Below are 17,498 nucleotides of genomic sequence, written 5' to 3' on the forward strand. Positions count from 1 at the left end.
CAAGGGGAAGAAGCAGGCTAATCGAGTAGGAACAATGGTTTTTTAGGGGGAGGGAGACATGCATCTGATATCAAAGTGAGGGGCTCAGATCATGAGATTCCTGTGCAGTGAGGTCATGTGAAACTCTGAGGTCCAGTCATCCAAGAGCGCAGATCACAGACAGAAACACAGACACTTAGTATGTTGGAATAAGTTGCACGACAGCTCACCTGGCATTCCCTACTGGCATCAGGGTGACATCACCATCTGGGCACACCTCCAGGACGCAGTGCTCTGGTTGTATCCCGATCCCAAAGAGCTGGATGTCCTGAGATGTGTCTGCACCCACACGCGTGTGCTCCTACACACAGGTGCAGGAAAGATTAGGGAAACTACATTGGCAGATCAGGATGTAATTACATCTCACCCTTCTTATCCAAATGTTCTGGCCATAACCACAAAAGGCTGCTACCTTTTATCTACTGAACTGATTTGAACTAAAGTAGTGAAAAAAACAATAAACACAAGAATACGAATTTGGGAAAATGACAACTAGACATAAAGAAAAAAATCAGGCCTAAGCAAAAAAACATGTGTGCCGAGGGGGCGTTGTAAAACAAACATCCTAGCTTCTAAAGGATGTCGTACCCTGCAGCGAACGAACCTATTTCACATTACCATAGTCATTCCACACTGATATGCCAGGCTGGCCTGCAGGAACTAGACAAAGGCCTGTTGTTCTGTAAGCTGTGCAGATTGCTGTCTCACATGCCTCAGCGCTCACACATCCAACTAGACGGCTGGCTGTTCCACTTCAAAGTCCAGACCTGCTCTTACTGAACTTCTCTCACGACAACATGTGTGCTTCAGTGTGTGTTTCAGGGCCTCTGTCAGTGCTAAATATTACTGCTGTGGTATGTGGCGCATGAAGAGACTCACTGTGAGTGCTTAAATAGTAAACTGCAGTATTAGCGAGTGACTGAATAAGTGACTAACTGGGTCTTTGTGGCAACTAATGAAGAGTACAAGGGGATCTTTTTGGCTTGTTTTCCACCATATAGGCGTTCTGGTCTTTTGCAGTCACTATGAGCAAAACGCTACAGTGATTATAATAAACATCATAGGAACATCTTGCTCTATAATTCTGAAAGTTAATTCACAGAGAATTAATAAAGGACAAGTGATTAGGTTTCACTATAGGACATAAGATGACATGAAAACACAGTAACCAGCTGTGTCCCCAGCTCTGGTCTGGGAGCATTTCATCAATGCTAACCATGATATTAGCCACATTAGCTCATTAGCTATCAAAATGCTAACACTGACATCACAAATAAAAGAACCAGTCCATTTACCAACTGTATACTTAAGTCTCACTTTAACATTAGGCACTCGATTTTCTAAACCCCCCAAAAAAATCATACAAATATATGTCTGTAAAACTTTATTTTTTTATTAAAAATGTCCTCTTGGAACTTTAGGAATTTAAATCAGTTTAAATTTAATATTTAAAATCACTGGGATAATCACAGAAATGCAATACGGCAATGCAGTGTGAATAATCTCTATCTTTTTTTCTAAGAGACTCTTAAACTTAAGTAACAGGGCAGATCCAGGCTATGTGTTTAAACTAATTAGACTCACTGTTAAAAACAAGCTGTATGCTATATTTGCATTAAGCAAAGAAATTGTTGAGTAGTATATAATCCAGTGTGATAATATCAACAGATACTTTGGGTCTTGGTCCTCTAGCATCATATTGTAAACCTGCTGTAAAGAACCTCGGTGCTTTCATTGATTCCTTTCTGAAATTAGATTTGCAGATTAAATCTGTGCCCTTTTAGCTTTTAGTTTCTTTTTTTAAACAACCTTGGCAAGGATATCCATGCTTTTATCACGCCCAGACTGGATTCCTGCAGTTTGTTTTTTATGTCAGCTTTTGCAAGGCACTATTATCATGAATGCAGTTGGTCTAAAATGCAGCTGCTCGACCCCTGACTGGTAGACAGACACATGAATGCATTTCATCTATCTTAGCATTGATTAGGATTCATTTTTAAATTTTGTTCACTTATAAGTGCTTGCATCAGCATATCTCTAAGTAACTATTCGTCATGTTACAATTTTACATGCTCAGTGCAAGACCAGGTGACTCGACTGGTGACTTAATTCTAAACACCAAAATAGCTCTTACAGCTAACTGATCTTTTGCAGTTGCCTAACTCTCAGACTTAAACTTAAAAACTTATCTTGTCTTATGAACCTTTTTACTTTAGGTCTAATTTACGACTGTGTGTTTCTGTAAACACTAGAGATTGATTTTAATTATGTTAATTACATTCCTTATTGTTTTTAAATTACTGCCTCCTAATTGTTTTATTGATTTCTGTGCATCACCTCGGATAGTGCCTGTTGTGCTTAAATTTGCTTTATTAAAAAAAAAAAAACGGCTTGACTGAGGAGCTGAGCTTGGAAAAAAATGACATTGCAAAAACAGCATTACCTTCAGGTAGTAGACCAGCAGCTCATTTAGGGCAGGATCAGCATTCAGATTGACCAGGAAACACTTGTCTTCACCCACTTTAATCCCAGACGTTTCCAAGGAGATGCCCATGCTTTCCAACTGCTTCTGACGCTCCTGAGAACATGGATAATAACAATGTAGCTGTTCATATAAACACACTAAATTAGAGTTGAGGTTTCACAGTTTTCATGAGTAAGGAGTTTACAGTGGCAATCTCCTCTGTCTTTCTTAGCTTCTCCTCCCAGGTGACTGTCATCTCTTGGATGAGTTTCTCAGACTCCTGCAGTTTCTCCTTCAGCTCAGGAGCCTTCATGGACTGATGGGAATAAAAAAAATGTAAAAAAAGGAGAATAAGTCAGAGTCAGATGTCTGGCATAATTTATTCCTAATTGAACAGCATCTGTGGTTCAACCTCTCTTCTCACCTCGGCCTGAGAGAGCTGAACTTTCAGCTTCTCCACCTCTTCCCTGAGCTCTCTGATGATCCGAGCGTTGGGGTCTTCATTCACAACGGCATGGTTGACGATTCTCTTGGCCCTGTCGGCGTAACGTAGAGTGGACAAAGTCTCCTCATAATTATCAGCAGCTGGACTCACCGTTGCTATCATGGCGGTCTTGCTGTTTCCGCCAAGGTTGTCCTGAGTTTAAAAAAAAAAATCACAAGAAGCTGTTAAAATAGACTTTCATGACAAGTTACAAAAGAACAACCCAAACAGAACGTGGGTCAAACCTTCAGTAGCCAGGTGAGCACTGAGTCTCTGTAAGGCACAAACTTGGCCTTCCCCTTTCCTGCAGACTGATCAGCCAAAGCAGAAATCACACATCCTAATGTGGTGAGAGACCTAAAAACCAAACAAAGATACATTTAACCTGATAAATGATTGGACTTTATATACAGCTCATATACAAAATAAAAATGTTCTCACTTGTTTATATTGCTTCCTTCTTTGAGTCTCTCCCCAGCAGCTCCAGTCTTCGACACACGTTCACTTCCTGCCAGGTCAACCAGACTCATTTTGCTCACTTTCTCCCCTGAATTCTGTTGACAGTCACAGTGTGCCCAGACAAATATATTTAATTAATAAACAAATGTTTGTCCTTGTGAAAAAAATGATTGTAAATGTGTGTGAAATAAGAAAAAACAAAAAGACTTACTCCAGACTGTAGATCATAGAGCGTTTGCGTGACAATGATACTGAAGACGGCGTGTGATCGGCTGCTCTCCTCATTCATGTTGGTGGCTGCAACTGTGCGAGATTTGTTCCCCTCTGACATCAACACCTCAATGTCCTAAAAAAAACAAAAAAGAGGAAGGACAGCAGAACTATTTAAAGTGTTTTTCTTGCTCAGGCTTTGAGCACATTTCGGTGGCTAAATCTTTAAAATGATAGTTGTGATAGATGTGCACATCTGGCTGTATGCCACTTCATTTAATTGGGTCACAACTGAGAGAGGGCCAAAGCTGTGGGAAATCCATTGGACTAATATCAGGCAGAGCAGAGCGCAGAGGAGCAGGGCGGAGGTGTTTAAACGTAATTATGGAAGGGCCTGCCAAGGCTTGGCATACGCACTACACAAAACCCCATGACTACATCCCACATCAGGAATATGTGTCACTGGAGTCTCTGCGCTTGGGAAGGTTTTACACAGCGAGGTTATTCCAAATGTAAATCAGTGGTTTGGCGACTGAAGATACAAAGTAATTTCTTCTGGATGTTATAAATCATGTTTATGTGGCTCTGATAGAGGGTGGATATCGCCTCATTTCTGGTCGCGGCATGATGACAGACGGGTGAAAGACTCACCTCAAAGCTGGTCACAGCCAGCTGAGACAGACCGTCCACATACGGACCAAAGACTTTGTGTTCCCGAACTTTCAGGGACTGTCGGCTCCTTCAAAAAATAGAGAAGGCAACACAATGAGTAAAAGAGAACAAAGAAGCACTCTGAAGAAACTTAAAATCTTTTATTAAATACATACAAGCTGTAGTATGGAACTGTAACATATACATGAACATTTATAAGAATCAAAGCTTTTTCAAAGGGTCATTTTGATTAAGCTTATCAGCACCAAATAGATTTCCTGTGATTCACAATGCAGCAGTGCTTTAAATCTGGTGTTTGTGGTAACATTCCCACATTGGCACACCAGTAGAGATGGGTTCACAACAGGTTGAGAGCAAGGCCAAACAAAAATACACACAGGTGTGGATTTTTCTTGTTTAAGGCATACACCATGGGGAATCATCAGCAGTGTAAACTCACTGGACACTTTATTAAGAACTTGCTTGCTGGACCCCCTCTTATCTATGCTTAATGGCATAGATTCAACAATCTACCTATGATTCAACTTCAGGGATGTTCAGCCCACATTGACTTTAAAATGCGGGATTTGAATCTCCCGTTCCACCGCATCCCAAAGGTGCTCTACTGAATTGAGATCTGGTGACTATGGAGGTTATATGAGTAAAGTGAAGTCATGTTCACAAAACCAGTTTGAGATTATCTGAATTCTGTGTGATCTTTTGCGTTTGTGGGCCATCTGCTTCAAGGTTTGACGTGCTGTGTGTTCAGAGATGCTCTTCTTTTGTGGCAGGCACCTTACTGTAAATTGCGCTACATTTAACACCAAAAAGCATGCCCTATGTTGCACCCAGTGTGTGTGTGATAGTTGCTAGGATGGTTTATTTATCTGGAAAGAGAAGGGGAGATGTTATCAGAACAAGTGCATAATTGGCAGGGGTGGAGAGCTTAAAGATAGGAGCTAAAACTTTGTTTCTATCCTGTTGTTCTTTACTCTGAGGACTACTCTGAGTGTTTAGAGCTGAGCCCCACATACTCCTGCTGCACAATAATACTGGTATTTTAGCGAAACACAGCTGAACTGAAATTCACAGCGCGTCACATGGAAGATCCCAACAGGAGACAGATACAAGGATAGGTCTTGTTTTCCTTTTTACAGTGAGCAGAGTGGGCTCCAGTGTTTCAGGCTTTTTAGCTATATTTCTACACAAAGACTAGTACACAATGAAAACATCTCTGCATGTCTGTTTTTAGCAGTGAGAACATGCAAGGCAAACTCTGTAGTCACTACTGCATAACATTTGTCCATTAACATGAGCGTAACAATATCTTAGGATTAAGGCTAGTCAAATTAGTATGTGCAATATTCACTTTCTTCTTCAGACACACAACCAAATCACGTCCACCCTTGACTCCTGTATAGCTCCGCACCTTTGATGGAGATGGCAACCGGTTTAATCACATTTATTATTGTAAACAGATTGCTTGGAAGATTTCAGCTTTGTCTTAGTGCCATTTTCTCACCATCTTGATACATCAGACTTGGTTTGAAGATGTCTGTCTGTCAGTGGTCTAACCCACCCCTGCTTTATACAGTACTACAGCTAACGTTTATTCCTATAACTGACAGAGTAAATTAGGATGCAAGATCAAGAGCATCTGGAGGTTACTATATACGTGACAGGAAGCTGCATCTTTTGACATCTGCAACTCACAGAGCGCTGCACTGTAGTCTGTTTCTGGCGCTCGGCTCGCAGCAGCTCTGACCGCTCTCTCGCTCACGGCTTTACTACCAGATCTCCCCGAAACATCCCCATTCACAGCTCACCCTTCTTAGCAGTCTGTCTGCCAACCCACATCACACCACAGAGGCGAAGAAAGCAGCACTGTCAGAGGACGACACTGGCTGCTGTTCTGCAGGAAATAACTGGGTTGAGCTTCCTACTCACATCATTCTATCGCCATCCCCCCATCCTGGGTACTAGACACAACAGAGCTATAAAAAGAGACACAAACCAGAAGACAATGCGAGCTAACGGACAGATCACTCTCTACTTGAGCTGGAGAGACTGAAGAGAACGAGAAAACAACTCCATAGTTTGTGAAAACAGCTGCGTCTTGTCGCCCCCAGGTCCGAAAGCTGCTTCGGTGAGCTGGAACATGTGTATTTTTAAAAGCAAACATCAAACTCACCCTTTGGGATCCAGAAGGTCACGGACTTTCTCATTGTAGATCTCCATGTAGGAAACTTCCACCTTAAAAGAATGGCCTTCGTTTGTCTCCCTGTGGACCCTCTCAAACAACGAGCAGCAGAGTCGAGGAATTAAGCCTGGCTGCTCTCCATTGCCCATCATGGAAAAGGACTTGCCTGAGCCTGGATGCACAACAGAGCCACACATAAGTTGCCAACTTCAGAAAGCGAGTTAGTTAAGTGTAGTTAAGTGTAGTCTCTGCTATGGCCACAAGTACATCTGGAGAATAATTGCCATCATCATCGTGTTGCAAAAAACGAACATGTAAAGAATGAGTCTCCAACTGTGCCAGCAGCTGTGTCAGGCCACATTTGTGCTTGCACATTTGCATATACTGGGTGTACAATGGATTTCCTTTAGCATGTTAGCATGCTAACATTTGCTTATTAGCACTAAAAATTAAAGGTGATGGGAGCACGTTAAAAGTGAAACTTCTTAATTCATTTCAAATCACTTCACATCATTATTTACGATTTGTGATCTAAGTTAAACTAAGACTGTCCAGAAGTGTCGTCATCACTCATGTGCTGCTTGCAGGATGTTGCTTCAACCAGATGATTATATCGGATTTGTTTTCTTTCTTTCTTCTAACTGATGAGCGTGCAGGTGTGTCCCTCTAAGACAGGAAGCAGGAAAAAATAGCTAATGTGCTTTCAGGGCGAGGGAGGAAATGAAGTCATTCAGTTACCTGTTTGTCCGTAAGCAAATATGCAGGCGTTATATCCCTGGAATGCATTTTCAAGTATCCCCTCTCCAAGGCACTTGAACACCACCTCTTGACCTTTCAGAGAAAGACACGGTCACCATGGAGATTATGGTAAACAGAGGAATAATTGTGTCACACAGGGTCAGAGGCCACGTCCTTTTAAGGATCCAGCCTCTGAGTTAATACACAGTTATACTGTATAAGCACTATGATCACACATACTGTTTGGCTGTCTTAGTACTAAAAAAAAACTCTATAAATGGAGTGACAAGGGGCACAAAGGGCCACGAAACAGTGAATAAGATTCATGAAAGGTGGCAGATTCCTGTCTGGTCATGTGGAAAATGCAGAGCTGTGTAGAGAAAACTCTTGTGCTGCTCACTGTCATGCCCCTGCTCAATGGCCCAGCTGTTTAATGAGCTAAATAAAGCCTTGGCTCGGGCCCTTGAGGCAGCCCTTAACTGAACAGATTGCCTTGTCGGTTCAGCACAAAGGAGATGTAAGCTTAACATTTCCATCGGCTAAACAAGAGTTATTTGACAAACACAAAGTATCCTCAATTATTATGTAAATCCGCCTCATACTGGCAGTAATAATCTCTTTTATGAAGATGTTACAGAAACTGCAGCTGAGGAGAAAGAAGAAAGCGACTTTACCGGGTTAGCCGGTGCACGGCAGTGTAACAGTGGTGGATAAATACATAAACACAATGATAAATGTGTGTGAACAACTGTGATGCCACTATAGCAGACATACGAGTCCAGACAATACAAACAACTGCCTTGTTGATTTTAATTCATTCACTCAAAATGCTAATTTTCATATACACCTGTACTATACTCTGATTTGCATGATGCAAAAACAGCCTGCCATCATGCAGCGAGCTTCTTTGCCCTTGCAATGGTAACATAAAGCTCTGCAGCAGGTCTTTGCGTGGCACATAATTTGAGCTCTCTGGTTGAGTAAAGGATTGTTTTTCTGTTTTTTTTCCTAGCCTTCACATTTGTGACTCACCGGCATATTTGGGAACGTTGGACTCATCCATGGACCAGAAACAGTGGTCAAATGCGAACACCTGCAGAGGCGACAGCACAGGGAGTGTAAACACACACTTGCCCAAGCATGTATAGTACAACATAAGCCAGTCTCTCTTAGTGGTGGTCGTCTTCTAAGGTTCACAGGATTGATGTGCAGTACCATGTAAATCAGCAGGACTGAGCTTGTCTGAGTGAGTAAGAGGAATCCTAACTGAGCATTGTTCGAAGTAATGTTAGTTAAGACCGCATCATGTCTGTCTGTACAAATTCACTCTCAGCTGTTTTGTCATAGTGGCTGGAGTTAAACGAATTCATAAATCAGGGTCAGCGCTCCCCAGAAGAAATTCCAGCACTCAGTGACCCTCATCTCCAAGGAGACAGAGGCATAGCTGTTCCACTTGGTGCGGGCTGGGTCTTAGCCCTCTAAGTCCCACAACACAGACTTCTGCAGCAGCATGCCCTTCTATCACCCAGGCACCTGCAAGTGCTCTGGATACATAACACACAGAGAGGATACTCTTTCTGGGGAAAGAGCATTAGTCAACAGCCCCTCACAGACAGAACAGCTCCTCTTACAATGTATCTGTTTATGCACTTGACTCCATATTTATCTGCTGTATCGTTCTTAAATGTATCCTTTAAGCAACTGCAATGCAAGTCACCCATTACATATTTTTGTTTGCTGTTGCAACACCTCATTTGCCTAATTTCTAGAAATGCATTACCTGTGCCAGCGCTCAATCCAGAACCATTCCCACACATTTCCAACAAAAAAACAACCCCCCCAAAAAAGACTGCAGTTGTCATGGCACCATGTACTCACTGGACCCAAGAGTTGGAAAGACTGAAATCAGCGAATATAGGAGGGGCTACTGCAGGAACTTCACTGATGTTTGGGAGATGCAGCCCACAGATATTGTATTGCCAAAGGAAATTACCCTGAGATTTGTGATAATGTAATGCTAAATAATATCATAACATTTTCTCCATCGATGGAAAAGAGGTTATTTGTGTTGATTCAAGAAAGAAGCACTAGGACAAAAAGTGTGGCCTGAACTCGGTAATGGGAGCTTTATATATGCTTCTCCCTCCATTTGCCTTAAACCTTTAAAATCAGATTAACATTTCAGTCTTGATCTGATTTTTGAAGTTTTTAGGCAGATTTTTGGTTGCTTAAGCAGTCATCTAGCTTGTATTTAGGATAAAAAGCTTAAAATTATAATCATTATATTCAGGATTTTAAAAATGCATTGCAGATTTTTTCGGATTATCGTTCATATGTTTTTTTCCACATCTGTATTATTGCAGCCTATCTTGGTCAGGACCAAAAAGTCCACATATTTTCTTCGCTTGTGTTTTTCTGATGTTAGAAGAGTAGCTGCCGTCCTGTCAATGGTACAATTCCTGGCTTTAGTGCTCTGCCAAAACACTTTTCTCTACACAAATACCCCATAATAATTGACCTTTAATCATAATAAGGGCCACTGGCCAGGAAAGCAGTGGTTGCACAGTCAGCATGGGAAGCACTGAGATCACTGAATGCTTTGAAAGCAAGACCTCCTCTTGTGACTTCAGACAAGTGAGTGGGTGCCATTCAAAGGAACAAAAGTGCCATCATTCTCAATTAAGGCTGGTTTGGTAACTAGGGCTTCAGCCTCCTTTGGCCTGTCTCTGTCGGGCCTGAGGGTGTGACTGCACCACAAATTGTTTTAGACTGGACAATTACTATTAATCAGCAGTGCAAATAATGATGCAGCTGAGGCGCACAAAGCCCTTTTTGTCATTTCTAGTATGAAAACTGTCCGAATGTGATTGGACTGCAGCGTCTGTTTCCCCAGTAGACGGCAGGGAGAATTTGAGTGGCACTATAGCTCAGCAGACAACCACGTGCTTGTCTAGCTGAAAGGTATTATAGGGTAGCTCGGGTTCACAGGCCCCAGAGACCATGCACACCCGTGGCCCGGACTAGTGCTCCCCTTGGTCCAGCCAGGGGCTGACTGTACTGAGCACAAAGCCCGTCCCTGGTGTGTGAAACATCTCTGAGCTAGTCACCAGCGTGTTGTCAAGGGGGGGGGGGGGAAGTGGGGGTGCACTCCAACAATGCAGCTTTGAATGTGCGCACACACTGCCCCAGTGTCTGCGCTCATCCCTCTCTCATTGTAACGCCTTTGTGGGTGTTCACGAGATCTTAGAGCGCTGACACATTCACACGGACATCTATCCGGCTCCTGCTGACCAACCAAACTACTAAAACACCCTCAGTCATGTCCCTAGAAACAGCAGTGGACTGAACTGTGCAGGATGTCTCTCAGCTCCTCGGGGGAGAAGCGCTGCTTGTCCCGCATCCTGCTACTGAATGATCTGTGAAGTCACTATAAATGGAATTCAGCTCTGTTGATGTCAGCAGGTTGTTTTGTAGAAAAAGAAACAGATAAAACATACATACCTTAGGTTGTTTCCTGGTGAGATTGAGGGGAAATAGTAGGAACCCAGCAGATGAACCAAAAACAGAGAAAAACACAGAGAAATGAACATAGTTAGCAAACAATTTCACAGTCAGAACTTGATATCCACAGTGCTCTGAAAAAAAAAAAGAAACGTGTAACCTCAGTTCTTTCTTTGAAATTCCTTCTTTGACTTCTTTCACTCCTATCATTTTCTCACTCACTCATTCATTTCCACATTGTTGCTTTTCCTGGTGGGAGCTGGTGCTGTGATTGGGTTCATAATTGGGCCAGTGGAGTGTGAGGAAGGGAAGAGATTTAGGATTCAATGTCCCACTGACTCTGCTGAATAAATAGCTCTTATGCCTGTGGACTTAACACAGAGGCCAGCTTGGGGAAGCTGCACTGTGCATTACAAGCTCCCGGAACTAAGGACAAAAGTGTAGCATATATGGTTCTAACATATGCAGGATTATTCTCTTAATTGGACCAGTCCTCATCTTACAGTAAGGTACAGCCTCTACGGTGTGTGGTTAATTAAGAAATGCATGCTCCACAATCCAGTCCTTCAAGATTCAGCAGATAACTCCTGCAGAAGTCTTCTGGCACAGACACAAAGGTGGGCATCACCTTCACACAGTAACCAATACAGAGCAGAAGCTTTGGGAAGACTGAAACACTGCACCAATGTTTCTCACACAAACTAAGCTGAGTCACCGACAACGGCAGGGCCATGGAGTGCTCAGCATCCATTTAAAAATAGCCTCTGTTTTTTTTTAATTTCTAAGTTTCAGAATAATAGAAAATCAAGGGGAATAGATAAAGAATTAACTGTGTTTTAGCTCTTACGACAGAAGAGTGTGGTTGAAGAACAAAAAGCAAGAGGGCCTCATCTGGGTTCATACCCTATATCTAAATCTGGGCCACTTACAACACTGAGACTTGGTCTTAATCAAAGCACACAGAGACTGCAGCAGGCAGTTCCCCTCCACCGGCCAGTCGCTCCATACTGCAGCGCAAAGAGGGGACGCCCAGGAAGCGCTACAGTATGACATATGCAGGCTATGTGGGTCTCCAGACTAGAGGGACTACAGATAAGGTCTTCATGCATGCTAAACTGAAAGGCAAAATTTAAATTAAAAAACATGGCAGAGATATGAAGATGGAGTACTGATGAAGAACAAAAGGAGAAAATTGAGGAGGAGTGGAAAGAGAGAGCCAGAGACACACACTTGATGATGAAAAGATGAAAGACTCGCTGTTTTTGAATGAGTGCACTCCACAGCAGAATCTCCACATCTGCAGCATAAACTAAGCAGCAGTAACAGGGGCTGCTGCAGTGGTTTGGCGGCTCATGCTCACTGTGTCATCTACTGTATGTACAGTTAATGTATCCAGTTACGGCATGCTGGGAATGCTGAACAAGACAATAGGAGGAACTGTTCCTAACTGGCTATATTTAGGATTTCATAGAGTTCCTACTTCCTTGTCAAAATCTCACAAGACATTCATTTAATTCCAAACAGCTGACTTCATTTTAGCCTCCTATTCAAAACGAGTCCCTAACCTCCTACCCTATCACAGCCAAGAACTCCTTCTCAGTAAGTTAAAACACACTATCCTCCAGTTCTCCCCCTTTGCTTTGGACATACTCTCTAACTGAAAGCTGTCTTCCCTGACATTGATCTCACAACATATGAAGTCACATTTGGATGTGTAAATACTTCTAATGATGCTTCCTGCACAGAAAAAAATTTTTTTTTCAGGCTATAGTTGTCAAATGTAGTAGTTTATATTACAACACTCAAGCATGAAGCCCACAGGCAGTCTGCTAAATAATCAGCATGGATGTCAAGTTATGTCTTGAGGGCTTATTAAAGACTATGCTGTGGTTGGACAGTACAAATGTGCGACACGCATGTATGGCACAGAAGTGCCAGGTGGTATCAGGTTATTATCCCCTCAGAGGCAGATGCACTAAGCCACTGCAGCCTCAGCAGGGCATGAATGAAATCTAAAGCCCTTTTCAGACATGGCAAATATAACATTTCTGCCTTCGTCAGTTTGACTTAGTGCATTCTGTCTTTCAGATATAGTCCACTTTTGCATCATCCAGACACACCCATGGCAGTGTGCACACAATATTTGCAATCAAAGCAAAAAGACTTTTTTGCACTTGTGTCAACAAGCAGTAACTGTGGTGATGCGCAACCACACTTTTGAATATTAAGATCTCTCCACCATTAAGAGCAGGGTTTCTCCCTGCATGCATGCTGCATGGTGGTGCTGCGCAGGCTGACCGCACCCTTCACACACAGGCTTGGCAAGAGAGAGAGAGAAAATGAATCATAAAGAACTCTATTAACCTTAATGCAAACATGAGGTAGTTAGATGAAATTATTATTGTGTGCATGCTTTTGCTGTTTAGGTCACTCTCTGATGAGCCGAGCAACTCACAAAATGAGCGACAATGTGACGTGTTGTGTATTGGAGGCCAAACAATTCAAAGGCCTGACCAGCCGTTGTTGTGAGTAGGGTGCTCAATCCGACATACTGCAAAGCTATCATCCTCATGTACCACAGCACGTACATTAGGGACTTAAAAATCCTGTCAGGATGGGTAAAGTGTGTCTCTGTGCTTCCTTTTAGGGGAACGCTTAGGTTCCTGCAACTCCAGCTACCTGATGCCAAAGCACCCATGTATGACTAACTTGGCCAAAGGGAGGAAACTGGCCTCTCACACTGCTATGACTCTCCTCCTGCACGTGGTGTGAGATAGATTAGAGGAGAAAATATCCTCGTTTCTTGTTAAACGATAAGAAATATCACTTCAATACCAGACCGTGACCAGTTTCAAAGATAGTCTGGAAAGGGTCTGACAGATTTTTGTGGCCCTTTCAGCTTAAATCCATGGGTGTGGCAAAAACGAAGGTATAAAAAGTGGGAAATCAGCACTGGAATTCGCCCCCCCCCCCTGTGGTTATGGAGCAAGATTAAGGCCACTGGGTTATCGTGCCACTGAAAAATGCACTCTTCTAAACCAGCAGACAACACATCAGATTAATGTACTGTATTATCCACCCACTGAAGCAGAGACCTACTCTAAAAAATTACATTCTATTCCCACAAGCTCACACAATTATTAGACAAAATAATGAGTTTTTATTGTATCATTTAATACAGTAGTTTCTAACAGTATATATACACTACTTGCCATTATTTACTGAGATTCCTCAGCAGCCTTTCAAAGACTTTATGATGACATAATCCTGCTCAACAAATGGAGTATGGAAGAGGTCCCCCCATTAAGACTCCACAGCATTCATCCCCTCTGCACATACTCTCGCATACACATAACATATTTTGCTGCCGCTCCCACATGCATATTCGAATTCCTCCTCTTGATCTATGGTTGAAACATCACTCCCCCATAACACACACACACACACACACATACAATCTTTTCACCTTAATTTAACCACACATATGACTTTTCCCCCGGTAAGCTTCTGACATGCTTCAAGACAATTAGATTTCAGCAAGCTCTAGAGCCAAACACAATTTTCAGACTGTGTGTGTTTAAGTGTTAGGTTAACATTTCAAATTGCCTGCCAGTAAGTTTAGAACCGGACATGCCTGTCCCCGCTCAAAGCAGAGGTCATCTTGCTGCATAGACACCAAGCAGAGTTACAGTAGAGGGGTGCTGGGGATGGGTGCTGGGGATGGGTGCTGGGGGGGGGGGGGGGGGGGGGGGGGGGGGGGGGAGGTTCCCATGTAGCACCCAGCCTTCATGCATAACTGACCACACTGTCAAGAAAAATGAGTACAATCCCAAAATAAAACATGACAAATAACTGTTAAGAGCTTTACATGCTGGACAAAAACATTTCCAACGCAGCACTGAAGGAAGATAATTTGTTAATGAGAAAACCAGATTTAGGCTACTGAGACAACTAATTCATATCATACAAGCTCAGACTTTGTCAGCTAAATATGCAACATCTTGGTTAGTGTTGGACCCTTTAACAGGACCGCAACTCAAATTCTCTACTGCAAACGAAAGCCTTGCATTTAAAATGCTTCCTAAGAAAAGCATAGACTTATCAGCTATGTGCACATTAATGTTTTGTCATGTATGTGAAAGCAGCTTTTTGCCGTTTTAGCAGCTGAGGTAAAGCGACTATTACAGTTTGACACTGTAGTGCACTGGTCCCCACAGCATAAAGTTTATAAGGTACAGACTGAAAAACTAGAGATTTTGGTCCATATTTACATGACAGCATCTCACAGATTTGTCAGCTGCACATTCACAATGCAAGTCTTTTGTTCCACCAGATCACAAAGGTGCTGTATTGCACTGAGATCTGGTGACTGTGGAAACAATATGAATAGAGTGAAGTGTCATGTTCAAGAAACTAATCTAGCATTAACAAGGTATTTTCATTTTTTTGGACCACTCTCTAAACCCTAGAAATGGTTGTGTGAGGAAAATCCCAGTAGGGCAACCGTTTCTGAAATATTCAGACCAGTCTGTCTAGCACTGGCAGCAAGGCCATATTCAATGTCACGAAGTCCCCTTCCTACCCCATTTTGATGCCCAGGTTGAACTTCAGCATGTCGTCTTGACCGTATGTATGACCCTAAATGCACAGAGCTTCTGCTGTCTGATTGGCTGATTACGTGAGGCTTTTTTGTGAAATAGTGTTACTTAAGTATTCACAGCCATTTAAATTACACCATTAAAGCTCTAAGGCCAAAAAAGGGGTGACAATTCTGTTAATGTAAACTGCAAATTGATCAGTAACACCTGCACACAGTTTTGTAAAGCAGTGATATTGACAGGTATTAAAAAAATCAAAATACTGAATGCACTAAATGATCATTTTTTAAAAAGCCTAAAACAAAGGAGTCCTTGCATCATTGTTCTAAAAGCTAAAATTAGTCTGAAAATATTTGGAATGAGCGGCTGGAGAATATCATATCACTCATGAAGTCATCAACATAACTTCAGGACTTTTTCTGTATCTTGAAACTGCTGTTGCTAAGCGACGGTGGTAAACATGGAGGGCGAGTCAACCAACCAGCCTCATGAGTCAAAGTTGGAGTATGAAAGGCGAATTTACGATCTCCAAAACAACCCTTAATGAAGAGCACTGTCACCAGCAGCACACGTGATGCTCATACCAACTGCTGTGTGGTACCTCGAGGTTTCCATAACAAATGTTAACAGCAACATATGATGCAGGCAGGGTCTAATTTGATCCTCTCTGGCATTTCTGACAACAATGTGACAAGGTGGGTCACCAGGCTACGTGTGTGTATGCTAAAACACAGACCACATCTACTCTTAAATCCAGTAAGTTCCAAACAAGCCAGAAAAGAAGTGCAATTCATCAATTAGTTCGGTACAGTACTGAGCAAATGAAGAGAAAAGGAAGTGACACATTTACTACTGGGACACACCGCTCATGAACCCCATCTGCCTGCTGGATGTCACTTAGCTGAATAGATCTGGCATATGCCGGGCGAGGATAATAACAAAAGCCAGAGTGAGAATGTTTAAGAAGTACAAATCACATCATTAATGTCATTAATTGGAGGCAGAAATGTAATTTTAACAGAGGTATGGGCTTGAATGGCTCCACTTCCACAGAACGAGACCAAAAGCAAGTCCACAATAAAACACTACCTCATTATGAAAGCAAACAGAATATAACAAGCAGGCTCAAAAACTTCAAAAAGGCCTCATCTCAGAGAATCACGCCAGGAACAAAAACCAGAATAATTATAGAAGAAAAAGTGTTTGAGAGTGAATTTTCACAAATACTGCCTGTAGAATTAGAGGCCACATGTGAGATTAATGAGGCACAGGCCTGACAAAGAGGGAAGGCACCATCTTTTCTCAATTCCGGATCAAGATGTAAACAATGTCCCACCCTCTAAACAAACAGGGAACAGTCCTCAAGGGAATGTAATTGTTATATCAGCGTGCTGCTAGCACTTTCTCCTAATAGCAAAGAAAGCAGCCTTAAAGTGAAAATCTGTGCTGATAGTGTGCAACTAACTGTGAGAATAAGATTTTAATGTTGATTATTGGCACATGAGAAGCACCAGTGAAAAAACAAAGAGAGCATTCCTGAGGTCGGCCAGTGGACAAAGCAGCATTGTCATTTAGTAAAGGCTTGTTTTGGAAATCTGGATGACACTTGTTGATGTGCAACGAAGAGAAAATGTGACCAAGGCTCTAAAAAAAACAGTGCACTGTCATGTCTACCCAACACCTTAGTGCAGAAAGCCCAGTGTCTTTATTAGCTGTGTTTTAGTGAGGGTTAGCAAACAAATAAAGTTCTTGGATGCTAAAAAGCATTAGTAAAACATAGGATGATTACATTTAAAGGAGACATTTGAGATTCTGGAAAAGTTTGATGAGATTTTGATGAAAAGACTGCTAGTAAACTTCACGTCTATATGGTAAATATTAAAAAAATATGTTAAGCCTAGCTTAGCATGAAGGCTAAAAGCAGCTAGCTAACGCCACATAAAGGTAAATTAGTTTTTAAATATATTGTTTTGTTAATTACTGTGTGCAGCTTGTAATACAGGGTGTGATATGCTGGGAGGATGGAGAGGAATCCCTCACCTACTACATAAACTGCTTTTTGTTTTGTGTTTTATCTAAATAAAATGTATTTCCCCCTCTGATTTTTAGCACTGCATCTTGAAACAGTCTATAAGGCAAACAACAATGAAATCA

At 42.1% G+C, this 17,498-nt stretch overlaps 1 protein-coding gene across 5 annotated transcripts in view; it reads right to left on the reverse strand.

Moving 5' to 3' along the window:
• The window catches only part of kif13a (kinesin family member 13A), a 38,304-nt gene that overhangs the window by 16,378 nt on the left and 4,428 nt on the right, over window positions 1–17,498 (reverse strand). For all 5 annotated transcript variants that reach the window (XM_026185841.1, XM_026185840.1, XM_026185844.1 and 2 more), the window contains exons 3-14: window positions 10,747–10,759; window positions 8,278–8,338; window positions 7,246–7,338; window positions 6,499–6,679; window positions 4,308–4,395; window positions 3,658–3,792; window positions 3,429–3,541; window positions 3,233–3,344; window positions 2,928–3,140; window positions 2,709–2,819; window positions 2,483–2,617; window positions 210–340 (exon numbers count right to left, since the gene is read on the reverse strand). In XM_026185841.1, coding sequence (XP_026041626.1) covers window positions 210–340; window positions 2,483–2,617; window positions 2,709–2,819; window positions 2,928–3,140; window positions 3,233–3,344; window positions 3,429–3,541; window positions 3,658–3,792; window positions 4,308–4,395; window positions 6,499–6,679; window positions 7,246–7,338; window positions 8,278–8,338; window positions 10,747–10,759 — 1,386 coding nt within the window. The remainder of the gene's footprint in view (window positions 1–209; window positions 341–2,482; window positions 2,618–2,708; window positions 2,820–2,927; window positions 3,141–3,232; window positions 3,345–3,428; window positions 3,542–3,657; window positions 3,793–4,307; window positions 4,396–6,498; window positions 6,680–7,245; window positions 7,339–8,277; window positions 8,339–10,746; window positions 10,760–17,498) is intronic.

This window comes from Astatotilapia calliptera, chromosome 11 (assembly GCF_900246225.1).
Source record: "Astatotilapia calliptera chromosome 11, fAstCal1.2, whole genome shotgun sequence".
NCBI lineage: Eukaryota > Metazoa > Chordata > Actinopteri > Cichliformes > Cichlidae > Astatotilapia > Astatotilapia calliptera.